At 40.6% G+C, this 13,612-nt stretch overlaps 1 protein-coding gene across 1 annotated transcript in view; it reads left to right on the top strand.

Annotated features, from left to right (window-relative positions):
• ADAMTS2 (ADAM metallopeptidase with thrombospondin type 1 motif 2) overlaps positions 1-13,612 on the top strand; it is a 1,744,160-nt gene that overhangs the window by 891,837 nt on the left and 838,711 nt on the right. The window contains exon 5 of the mRNA XM_078653324.1: positions 2,545-2,628. Within this exon, the coding sequence (XP_078509450.1) occupies positions 2,545-2,628 (84 nt within the window). The remainder of the gene's footprint in view (positions 1-2,544; positions 2,629-13,612) is intronic.

Raw genomic sequence — 13,612 nt, 5'->3', positions numbered from 1 at the left:
CTTGCAAACCTTGAAATGAAAACTATGGCAATTGGTGATTGATTTCCATCTTTTGAGGACATGTATTGGAACGTGTTTACGGGTATCCCAAAAATCCAGACCTCCAAACTGTCTGTAATATATATTCTTTAAACAAATGAAATACATTTGGGGAAGATCAAGCAATAAAGGTGGATTATGGCAATTAGTATCAATTCAGTTTATGAACGAATCTAGCTGTCATCTACTTTCATGTCGCATAAGTAAGTGACAATGTGTAAAACTTTTGTTGAAGTCTAAACAATAAAGGCCTACGCTCTTGTACGTATGTGAGTTAAATACATGGCTGAGTTTAAGTTTTTTTTCTCTGTAAATCAATACATTGCAAAGGCTGTATGGTATATGTTCTGAATTTGGTGGAACAGAATTAAGACCATAAAAATCCCGCTAAAAAGCAATCATAAAAGGGCCTACATATATGTAAGTGATTTGAAAAGAACTGCTGTAGTAAGCTGCTGAAAGAAAGAAAGGGCTATTGGGATATAGATTATAATACTAAACACTTCCGGTGCCTTGCTAACACTCAGAAGCTGTGAGAAAAACGAAGGGACATTCTCTGGACAATCACAAGGAAATGCAATTTAATGAAAATGTAAAAATATCTGATCTAAAGTATTTTTATATAACTTTTGGTGGGACATTGATTTTTCCCCAAGAACTGATCAGATAATCTAAGGAACAAAAACATGAATGCAAAGGCTGATTCATTGCCTTTACTGAAATATGTAATATTTAAACGAGCAGGTTAAAACACATTATAGTTTGCACTTGGAAACTGAAAGATGAGAAAGTTTGAGATTGATCAACAAGATTAAATACCGGAGAGAGGCGCCGTTGACTACTGTGAAGTATTTCATGTTTTTGAAAAACTGGCGCACCACCTAGTGCGTGTCAATTTGATTAAGAAGCAATTCTTTATGTTAACAGTGTCTACTAATGGACCGTATCCGGAACCCGAGGAAGTTATCCATAGAGAATGGCATGTTGAAAGTGATCAGGACGTAAACATGAGTTGTGGGTCCAAGATTGTTGGATGCACAATTTTGATACGTGGATATTTTGGTTGCTGAGCGTATGCTTTTCGTATTTGATGGCATCACCTTAACATAAATGTATTGAACATAGATTTAACCAGACACTAAGCTCCAACTGAGCTTTTTTTAAACACAGCTGTGAACTGCTGATTGAAAAAGGCACCACATTTAGTACTAGAAATGTGTACATGTCTATGTACTTTTCCAGTTTATTAAAGACAACATTGCATATTTTACACAAACCGTTTTACTTTTACATGACAAAAGACAGCATTAGTACTTGTACATTTCTGGACTTTCCTGCACAATAAAACATTCAGTGTTTGTGAACAGACACTTGGCAAACGATGACAGTCACATTGTTCCTTCTGCTTAGAATGTTTCCTGGAATGCACATGTGCTATGGAAGTGAAGAATTCACAACAATTCTGCAGCAGAATGGCCAAGTCACACATGTGGCCTCAATACCTACATTTACATCACTCAGACAGCAGTGGGAGCTCCTCCATTAAGGTGGAGGAGTGTTGCCCCACTGCTTTTTTGCAGTGAAACAAAGGGAAAATAAAATGATACTTGGCTTATTATCATTTTATTTAGGCAGCACCCTCCTAACTGCTTGGCCGGCCCTCTCAGCCGCCCAAAAAAGTCTTGCGCACTTTGCATGTTTTGTGTGCAGGCTGCATCGCAGCCTACGAGGAGAACAGGCCCAGGCCTCCAGTTAGCGCCTAAGTGCCGAAACACGGTGCTCAGACCAGCAGCGTTGTGATTGGCTGACTGGGAGCCTGGGTGTGCTTCCTGTGGCTGAGCGAGGGAGGACTATGGAGGAGATACACAGTGAGGAAGCGGCGAGAAGGTACTTTTTTATTTGATTATTTTCTTATACCTGCTTCCTCCGCGTCCTCCCGCTCCCGTCCCCCTACCTCTGATCCGTGCGGGCCACTGCTGTCAGACAGGCTATTTTAGACAGATGTCTATGGACCTTTTCTTTTCCTTCTGGTAATTTATACCACCCATGACAAGCTATTAATTCATGCTTATTTTGCTGATACTATCGTAGTGTGATGTGGGCCCTAAACTCTAAATCACTCATAATGCTCAAAAACACACTTATACATTTTAAATTCGCTCACATGGGTTAACATATTTCTTCACATTGTACAATTATTGTTGCATAAATACAATTTTACACATTTTACGCCAAATCATTGCCGTTTTGTATTTCAAGGATTTGATTACAGGTTTGCTGTTTGCACCTTACCATACTCCTTATTCTAAATCATTGCATAAGTAACAAATTGCTTCTTGATCTTAACACACAGTAGAAAATTAAATAGGCCACTGAGTCATATTTACCATTATGCATGTGGTTTAATTTGTTCCACTGTCTGAAAAAATGCTGTTGTTTATAATGTTCAGCAATGATGTAATCTGTGAACTGTACTAATCCAGTATAAACAACTCTGTTTTGCAGGTTAATGAAATATACCATGATGATTCTTTGGGTGCACACATCAATGTCGTATTGGTGAGGATAATCATGCTTAGTTATGGAAAAGTAAGTTGTACTTGTTATTTTATTTCTGTATTTTCAAATATATACATATAAAATGTTTACAGACTTTCCTATGATGAGCAAACGATCCAGTCTCTAACTTGTTACAGGTGACAAGTAGTGCTCTACAAATCTACTGATTGACTGATTGATTGAACTTTAGATAAACATTAGTTAATGGTTTTGGTCAGTGAATAGTGCCAACCACACAAAACTTCAGAAGACATGAAAGGCAATAATTAATGTAGTAACTTAACTTTAATAGCCACTTCTGCCATCATGTGCTAAAGGTGGCAAGAATATGGCACTGGGAGACTGGGTGTGTGTATAGCTCTGAAATAGACACAACCAGTGATTCATGTGTTAAGCTAATGAACTTTATTATTGTGAAATTGTATTTTTCTAATTATTTGATAACATTTACTCAAAGTGCATCATATCGACAATATGATGCACACTGTTATTTTTATGCTGATGTCATCTCATCCCACACGTTTATGCATTTCTAAGTATCATTTATTGTAATTGCAATGTTTTTATATGTGTATACTAACATATAACCACATTAGGTAAACACCTCCAGCTTAAAATATAACTAGGCCATTGATTAATAGGTTGCACCAATCATCATTACTAAATTCAGTGCATGTTTATCTGAGCAATTCATTACCTGATTCAGGAGGGTGTTGGAAGATGCTGTCCTCTGTTCCCACATGAAAAGCACTGGGCCCCACAAAAAGGCAACATGGTCTGCAGAAAGGCTGAGGTCACTGTGACTCTCCAGCATACCACCATCCCTAGTAGTGTTGTGGTAAGAACTAACCAACAGTGAAACCCAGCCCAAAACCATCCCTTCAAACCTACTTGGCCCCATACCCTTTATCTAATTTACCCCTTACATACCAGGCAAACACTGGGAAGGTGTCTGAAGTTACCAAAGTTCAAGCATAGTGGTCAGACAGTAGAGCCCCATGGGTGTAACTGAGTATGTAGTGGCTTGCTATTCCACCAAACCAACTGAGGAATATTATAGTGGAGGAACTGACAAATCAGTTGACCATGATGTTCACCTTAGGCTTCTCAACCCAACTCAATTTCCCAAGATATACAACATATATTGTATGCAGAGCCGCTACGCCCAGATCACAATTGCCCAGGTGAATCCAATATGTAAATAACCTGCAAGAGTGGCAATAACTTGTTCAAACTACACATAATGCATACAAACAAACGATTGTGACAAAGTCACAGGGCTAATATTTAGATAGACTAAACCACTGCTAAGCATGGTGTCAAGTATTCATTTCTCACCAGAGCCCTTCACTGCCTTTTCATTGCACTCTCATTGGTAGGGTGAGCTGTAAATTTTGTGCACCAAATCTTAGTAATTCATCTGTCATCTGCCATAGTACATCTGGTACATTATTAAGTAGTGTTAAAACTTGCTCCACTGTCCAAATGACTCCTGATTCCTAAGAGTGTCGCCATTCTATATACCAGAACTCACTGCCACTTAAACCCTTTTTTCTCTGCGCTGTGAAGGATCTCTTTGTTCCTGTGACAAGTTGGGGGGGGGGGGTCTTACTGGTGGTAACCTTAAAAAACGTATTTGCCATGCTTGGTGTGGGTGCCTGACTCTAAGAGTTCCACAAGATCTGTTGATGAGAGCAGCTCTTGGTATCCCAAGATTCTACTCTTCCATTAATGGAAGAAGGAAAAAGGAGTCAATATTTAGGACTCTAAAGTTGTCACGTGCCAAGCATCCAGAAGGGGGACAACAATGAGGGAATAATACCCAGGTAATTGCGGGACAAAAGATGACTGCTGAATGGAACTTGGAGCAGGTTTCGAAATTGACACCAGAGGATGAATACCTGGCAAAGACTAGAGTGATGCATGAGTTGTGCCTGAGATCAATAACCACACCCCAAAAGAAGGGGCGTGGATCAGGAAAGTGGATGGGTCAAAGGAATACATGGAAGTTGGGCACTGCTAGTTAACAGGATGTAATAATATTTACACACATACAAGGAGAATAGGCAGAAGACAAGGGGGAATCTCCGCTCCTCCAAGTACCCAATGGGCTAGGTAACTGTTGGAATTATCACCAACCAGTTTCAAGTGAACCGGTGAAATGGTACAAATTGTTCATCTGAGGAACACATCTTTGCACAGATTACTTTTTCTTTTCAACCTGTCTAAAATGCTGATGGGCAACTCCTCAATTTAAATCTTTCACCAGGACCAAAATGTTTTGCTTTCACAGACACTTACTCCCTGGCCGCTAATCCTGAGCTAGGTGCTAATTTGCAATTATCTCTTTCCTAGCTGTTATCACAATACTAATCATCATACGCATAACAGACTTCAACTGACAGCTATTTGCCTTTTTCCTACTGTAGGAGATTATTACCAACCACTCATAAGGCTCTTGTTCCAGTTGCCGATGATCGATGGACCACATACCCATTCCATTCTGCAATCCCCTAAAAAGGGATATTCAAATTAGAGATGCTTGTTTTGTTCTCGCCAGAGGCATTATTTAACCAAAGTTTTTAGGAAAGTCTTTGACATGGACATCACTCATATATCCTGCTTTCGTTTTATGTTCAAATTATTCTTTTCACGTGTCATCAATGCAATTAGTGTCTTCTTGATCCTTTCAATCACTGCAGCACTCTCCAAATTATTAGCCCAGGAGAGTACTATTAAAACGAGTTACTTTCTTTATTTTTGGCGGGAAACAATAACAAGTATTATACTTTCTTTATACAAAGACATTTAGTGCATCAAAAGAATTGTTACATCTTTGAGTGAAAGGAGGAACCACCAACACACCAGCAGTCCAGGTTGTATGGATGAAATGTGCTTTGCAGAATGTCAGCTGGAGGCAATCGCTTGATGTAGTAGTAAATAAAGCACCACTGTAGATGATCAATGCAGTGTTACTAACACTGCTTGAGAACACCAAGCATTTGGAGTTATAAAGAGCAATATCACTCTTTATTGGCCACCCTTGATGAGTAACCTGTTTTCTGAGAGGTTTAGTATTCATTGGGGCTTTCCAGCACTTTACAATACTATTTCTATTTTTGAGCACCTACCACTATCATCACAGCACGGGGCCCCCAGCACAACCAGTGCTGGAGTTCACAAGGAATTGCACATACAAGTTCTTGCATGGGTGAGCTGCCTCATGAAAATTGTAGGATGGGGCCTCAGAGACTCATTAGCCTTTTCTAGGACTTCCACTTCCAGGAGGATCTTCTGCACATGACCTACCAGGCCTATAAAACGCAGTGCACACCAAAGGCAGGAAGAAGTTATTCCAACGCAGTGTCTTTCAAGATTAGGTCATTGAACTTGTCGGCACAAAATGCAGATCTGCCCGTGTGGCCTCATGGCCTTCTCACTCTGGTCATTCTGCCCCCTGTATGTGAAGATCAGGTCCCCACCCATGAATTAGGAGTAGAATGGCATAGTCCCAGGCAAAGCAGAAGGCTACAACTATGAGTTGTACCCTGGTCTATTCAGTGGCCTTTTTGCATTCACAGAACTTTAGGAGATGACAAGTAAGGTGGCAACTAGTGATGCATCACTGGATTTTGATATGTATGGGTTAGGTGTGAATGACCGAGCAGGGAATGCATCTCTCTCTTGGTGGTGCATGTGTTGTATATAACCTAACAGCAAATCAAATAAAAGAAAGTTTACCTTACTGTGACAAGTCTTCACTAAGAAACGTTGATGGTGGTCACCTTGGTCTGCCATCCAAATATATGGGTGGATGTCATCTTTTCTCAATGTATAAGTATCAGTGTTTCCCTATCCCAATTTGCATTTCGTTCTCTCTTTGTCCTGGTGTCTGTGTTTCTATCTTCCTGTACCAGGGCTTTATTTGTGTCTGCTTGCATTAATGGCTATGCCTACTTTTCCAAGTGTGAATGTCTCCCTCTTTGAGCGCCCTTCTTTAAGTGTTCTTAACCCATTGTCGGTTTAGACCGGCTCCGTTGTCTACACCTGTTTCCCTTACTCGAGGTTTATTTCTCTCTCCTCAGTAGTCTTCCAGTTCAAATTATATGATTCTGTACTTATGTATCACTGTCAAGCCTAATCATTATCTGGTTTTACAGCAAAAACTGCTGGTTTATTTATGCCTAAAAGATCGAAAGGTTCCTTTTCTAGTCGACTAGATTTTCTACTTATTTAACCAGATCGTTAGGCTTCCATCCTGCCACTGAGACAGCCTCCTACACACCGCGAGTACTCATTACAAAAATGTAAAGACCAGTTTCTTGAGTGTCGTTCAATACCTTGGAATAATTGGTTTTACTACATTATTTTCTCCCACAGTCAAAAATTAATTTTGGATTTTAAGATGGCATAGTTCTCGCCTTGAAGAAACATGTACAGTGAACAAATAAAAGTTGGTCAGCATTCATCTGCATTCACTTCTTGCTTCTTTGCAGGTTCTACTGCTCTCTGAACGCCCTGTCTTTTCTCACATTAGCATCAAGCTACAATCATCATAACCATTGAGTCAACAGTAACACCTACTTGGATAACACTTTATTATGTTCAACCTAACCTCAACCAAGCCTGTAGTAATGACTCCCATCGAAACACATCCCAACCTACAGGGCTAACAAGTATTTGAAGGTAAAATGTTGCAAAATGGAAACATTTTAGTGGTTCACTGTTGAATTGCCACCACCACAATTAATCATATCCATAAAGTTGCTCTTCCTATAAGGACTATGGGGCCTTATTTTGAGTTTGGCAGATGCGGTCCTCAGTCACAATGTGAATGAAATCCCTTGTACCCTATTACTAGTGCCTTAGATATAATGCACTTGTAATGCCGTGGGCGGGACATGAGCCACATTTGCGATGTAGTATGCCATCCGGCAAACTCTAAATAAAGCACTTACACTTTATCATCAAGGAAAATCTCACCCATGAGACCCCAATAAACAACAGTGGATAGATGAACAATTTACCTACGTGTCCCTAAAAAGTCCCTAGGTCATCCTGGTCACTGGGACTAGATAACATTGGAACCATCTTTAGCAGCAAACTTGATTATTTTACTTTCCTATAATTCTACCTCCCAGAAGAGTACATATTTTATGTCCATAGCATCCAACATCTTTCTCCACAAATCATCAGCAATAAATAGCAATTCTGGTTAATTAGTTTGCTCATTTAAATCTTTTGATTTATTACAAATGGAAACAATTCTCAAATTTAAAGAAAGCTGCTTACTAAATACGTTTCTAGTGCAAACACGACTTCTACTTACACTAAATGTCATTCTTTGGATTGCTTTCTGCCACACCAGTCGCCTTGGACAGTAAGTGTGCCAGAGAGAGAAAGTGTGTGTGTGTTGAAGTGGCTGTGGAAATTAGGGTCATAAATCAAAGGAGAATGAATCACGTATCTTGTTTTTGCTAGGGTCTAGGGTTTCTGTGTTGTAAAGACCCTCATTCACGTCAAATATACGGTGCGGTATATCTTTGTTCTCCGCTCTGTTATTTATGTGAATAGCATCATCATTAGGTCTTCTATCACTTGAGTGGATGGTTCTCCAAGTGATGTCAGTTCCTCCACCAGGAGATAGACCTGCTGGTTGTTAACAGTGGTGATCAGGAGTGCTGTAATGTGCAGTGAACGGTGAGATGTGGGATAAAATTGGGGCAATCCATTGTTTTTCATCTGGTGTCAATAGCCAGGGCACTTTCAGAGTGTTGCTAATTTCGCCTGCACTCCTGGAGACTTTGTATATCGTTTACTATGCATCTATCTGCTGCACAGTCTTGGCCGGGCATTCCCTCTTGTTCTTGGAAACAGTTGCAGCAGTGTTTGCCTGAACTCCCGTGCAGGGGCAATAGTAGCTTTGTCCTGACCGTGACCCTCTAGGATTGGTAGTCATCTGCTAGTAGTCATTTTTGTGGTACACCAACTGTAAATTATTTTCCTTGCCAGTCTAGATACGTTCCCAGATTCTAGGCGTATCAATCACTGTTTGAACAACCAAATAGCTTGCTTGTAAGGTATCATGTCTGGGCATAAGCCCTGTTGTTTTTTCTCTGTTCCGTGCATTAGGGTATTTTCACCCATGGCGTCAAAGGGTAGCCCCTGTCACCTTTGTGGGGTCCCGTAGAGCCATTTATGGTTGGTGTTGAAGGTAAATATGTTGGCTTTTGTGAATGGCACTCTGCACAGCTCATCTAATAACACACCATTCCTATATCTGGGACACTGCATTCATATCAAGACTCTGCTGGTCTCCAGAATCGATGTATTATGCTAGAACACAGCAAGCATTTGGTGTATACACTGAAGGGTAATTGTGTATGACATACCAATTATATGTTCAGGTCTTTGTATCCTTAGTGGTTATTGATGATTGGGCAGCTTTGTGGCTTTTTTATAGTGGGATGTGCACACTCCATGGTCACTATCAAAAGGGAGAAGCTACCTGTCTTGTATATGCTTTTCATATCTACCATTGTGTCTGTATGAAGATGGCATGGTGTGCCACGTAGAGTTTGAGTGAATTCATGACATGAATGGAATGCCCTGCAGATGGATGGTTGTGATATGCCAGTATGTATGTCATCCTAGCCGGTTGTATGATGTTACAACACATACTTTTACAACGCATGCCTTTACAACGGATTTTTTTCATTGCAACATCCTTTACATCGCATGATTTTACATTGCGTGTCACTACAACGCATTTTTAGAAACTACCTTTACAACACATTCCTTACATCGCATTACACATTTACAATGCATACCATTACATCACATTTAAGGTAAGTGTTGGATAGTGTAGGGGTAATAATTACTATTCTAACTCCAGTGAGTGCAACAGTAGGGTAAGTGTTGGATAGTGTAGGGGTACAAATTACTTTTCTAACTCCAGTGAGTGCCAAAGTAGGGTAAGTTTTGGATAGTGTAAGGGTACTATGCGTTGTAATGGTATGCGTTGTAATGTCTTGTGATGTAATGCCTGCGTTTTAGGGACATGCGTTATAATGGTAAACGTTGTAGTGACATGCGATGTAATGTTTGCGTTGTAATGACATGCGATGTATAGGATGTTGCGATGTAATAACTGCTTTGTAATGGTAGTGCGATGTAAAAGTTGCGTTGTAAAGGTTGTTTCCCTCCTAGCCAGACGGTACGGAGTGCTGTACAGGGTCAAAGTCAAGCATACTGTCAATAAGTTATAGTAAATGTAGCTGGATTCTGGGAGCAGAGTATGTTGTTACTGCATTGTGATGTAGTGTTCTTTAAAGAGGTGCCTCTTCATCCCTTTTCTAAATCGGAGCAGCGTTTCAGTGGTTTTAATCAATATGGGAATATTGCTCCAGAATCTAGGTGATAGAAGGAAAAGTCCTGTTGCCTTATTTTTTCTTTTATTACAGTTCTTAGTCTGCAGTCTGATGGTGTCCTGGCTGTGCCTAGAGCCACCACAGATGGTGAGCTTAACTGCAAGGTGAACAGTAGTGCTGACCGTGATGACTTTGTAAATGGTGCAGCAAGTTTTGTAGTGCAGGCTGGCAAGGGGACCAATGGAGTTCCATCATGGTGGAAGTGATGTGACCATATTTCTTCTGGCCATTGATAAAAAGTGCTGTTGTCTGTAGGATGCCCTTAAGAGTCCCCAGTGTGATGTCTGGGAAGCCATTGAGCAGGGTGTTACCACCATCCAGAAGCAAGAGTACATGTGCTTGAACAGGAATTCTGACACCACTTTCTGAAAGAAACAGTTTAACTTTCTTTCTTTCCTAAGATGTGAAATCTGGTACCAGGCCATAATTGGGTTCTTAGCAATGTGTTGCTTGAGGCTGAGATTGGTGCCTAGGGTAAATCCAAGGCGCTTGGCATTTGGTGAAAGTTGTTGTACGGATCAGTGAAGGTTCATGTTATTGAGCCAGGTTTGTAATATTCATTGCTTCTTGCTCTTGGTAAGTAACAGGAATTCTGTCTTGGTGGGGCTGACATAGTATAGTAATATCACACACAGCACATTCGCCTCTTGTGACACAGCATGCAGTTATGAGGCATGATGTGGGGCTTCACCAGGACTATCACAGGGCTAATTATGTCATTGTTCACAGTGAATCACTGTAGACATCTTTTTTTTATGCCCTCTCAATTTTCTGTTGCTTCTCACATGAGTATGCGTTTGAGTTGTAGGTGCATGTCTCGAAAGAGGGACTTTACATGCAGGCTCTCATTATTGATACAGTCCATGAATCAGTTATTAAAATCCCCTCAGTCAAGCTATAGTGTACAAGACACTTGTAATGGTCCCAGTGAAACACCCAACACTATGAGGATGTCACAAAATATATTTTATTAAAACTTAAGAAAGACAACTCATTGATTAAAAGTTTATATAATCTCAAACATTTGTAAAGGTTCACAGTTGTCACTAAACAAGGTCTAAGAATGGAACCTGGTACAATTACGCAACACAACCCTAATTGAAATTGCTCAATTGCTAAGTGTCAATGTTCACAAAGGTCTTTTTCAAAGTATCCAGTTGCTACTTAGTTGAGCATGGTTATTCAAATCACATGTTTGGGTTTTGGTGACTTGATTCGAGTCGTCATGCTCCTTACAGGTGTCTTCATACAAATTTGTTATATTTCCAGGATTTTGGGTCATTGTTGGAGTTGGCCATCTCTGCAGTCACCCCCAAACATTTTGCCTTCACACCTCCTGTTTTCTGAACCCGTTTTTGTGGCTTCTAGGACTCTGTGCACTTTACCTCTTCTAATCAGTGCTAAAGTGTTTGTGCTCTCTCCTTTAAACATTGAGAAACTGGCTTACAACCCTTTGGCACATTTAACTTACTTATAAGACCCTAGGTCAGGTGGTACTACCTGTGCCCAGGCCCTGTAAATTAAATGCTACTAGTGAGCCTGTAGCACTCCTTGTGCCTCCCACTTAAGTAGCCCTTTAAACATGTCTCAGGCAAGCAGGTGCAACCTGTGTGTGCAGTTTTAGACTGCCATTTTGACCTGTCAAAATAAACCTTTTGATAAATACAAATAATGTGCTGTTCTTGTTCACTACAAAAAATGTGATGAGGCAGTTGAAGGGTTCTAAAAAGATTGGTCAAAAGTGACTCAGAAATGGGGATCCATTTTATTGGAATTTAGGGCCCTCACACACCCAAATGGGTGTCATGCTTCATCATCGGGCTGCTCCTCGTTGGGTCAGCGCTGCAATACCCGACGGGCTCCCAATGAGGAGCACTTTGGCGGAGATCTTTTTTCCAATAGCCGTTTGGTGCCATTGGGGTGAGGGACCTAATGAGTGAAGATGTGAAAAAGATGTATGTGCGATTAGTGAGTTAAACAGAGTAGGAAGTACCAATAACAATAGTTTTAATGAATAGGTCTCCTACCCTGATTAAAAAGTAGAACAAAAGGTTCAAAAGCTGAAATTATTGTCTCAGATGGGGTGCTGCTTAGTGTGACTGGTCAACATGTTGCTCGCCTACTCCTAAGTCTAGGGGCGATTCGTCAGGACCAAAAATTAATGAATGTACTCACCCCCTCACATTTGTTGTAGTGAACAGGACCAGCACATTATTTGTATTTATCATGACTATGGGCACATGTGCTGGACCTTGACAAAATCCCTTCTGTCCCTCTTTTGTACACCAAAATAAACCTTTTGTCAGAACTAAACCTAGACCTATATTACCTCCTGGTGGTTGCCAGTAGGTAGTTAGAGTTAGTACCTAGTTTCCATTGGAAAAGCATTTTTTGATTTGCCAATATCTTTGGCATCATATGACGAATCTTTGCCAAATTATCAAAACTAATAGGGTGGCCACATCAGTTGCTGTGTTAAAAGCTTCGGGGTGATACGTCAAGCAGGCAGGGGCCAAAAGAACAGGGGGGTTACAAAACAAATTTTTTCCATGTTCATTTTGATAGGAAACTTTAGACACGACTACAGCCCGATCTGCTAAAGGTAATTACACCAATTTGGCAAAAAGGAAGCGCTTGGTTCAGAGAGCACTCTTTTTGTTAAATGGTGTAAATCCGTTCAGTATTTCCTGGGAAATGTAAACATTCCGTACAAGGGATAAAGTTCATTGTGCAAATGTTGTGCCTTATTGTCTGATAGGCGACAGAATTATCACAATAGGTTAAACGACAGTGGCCTGACTGGGTTTTGGGCATGGCAGCAGGGGCATTGTTAATATGTACCATCAGCATTGCTTCCTTGTTAAGGGGAGAGTAGAATTTTGATGACACTGCAATGTGTATGCATGATGGAATTCGAGCCCAGCTAATTCCTGCTTAACTCTGCTAGGAGGGATGTCCAGCTCATGACCAAGACGGACACCCTCAAGGCACTTACCCACAGGTAATGGGGAGTTACACCACCCGACGCCCGACAGGGATTTGGCAGTCACCCCCCCTAGCCAAACTAGGTTAGGAAGCGATAGGCAGGAGCACACTATAACACAGAAATTATATTTCAGCATATATTCACTGTATAGCACAATGGTGGAACTCTTCGTCTTTTTGACTATTCTAATAATGTTAATTACGCTAATCTGTTCCATTCTACTGATTATTGCAGTGCGTGTATTTTATACAAGAATCACAATGCTTCAATAAGTACTAAAATGCCTTGCTGGAGCATTTCTGGTGTATTTGGGTATGCATGAGTAACCAAACAAAGGAGTTCTAGATCTGTTACCTCAATTTCTTTCAGGAGTCAGTTTTGTCATATTCTGGGGTTGCATATTGTACATGATTGGGTATGGGGTGCAGATGTTGCATTGTGAGCTAGCAGGACTATAGGCCAACGTATCCTGCGGGTACATATCCTGAGGGTGTGCAAGGAATCAGACTGGCACAATCCTGCTGTTTATATTGGCCAACAAACGCCCAATTTTACTGGGGAGGTTTAAGCTGTACAAAAGCAGGGTGCATTGTATTTA

This window comes from Lissotriton helveticus, chromosome 7, assembly GCF_964261635.1.
Source record: "Lissotriton helveticus chromosome 7, aLisHel1.1, whole genome shotgun sequence".
NCBI classification, from domain to species: domain Eukaryota; kingdom Metazoa; phylum Chordata; class Amphibia; order Caudata; family Salamandridae; genus Lissotriton; species Lissotriton helveticus.
This window is presented reverse-complemented; position numbering and strand designations above follow the sequence as displayed.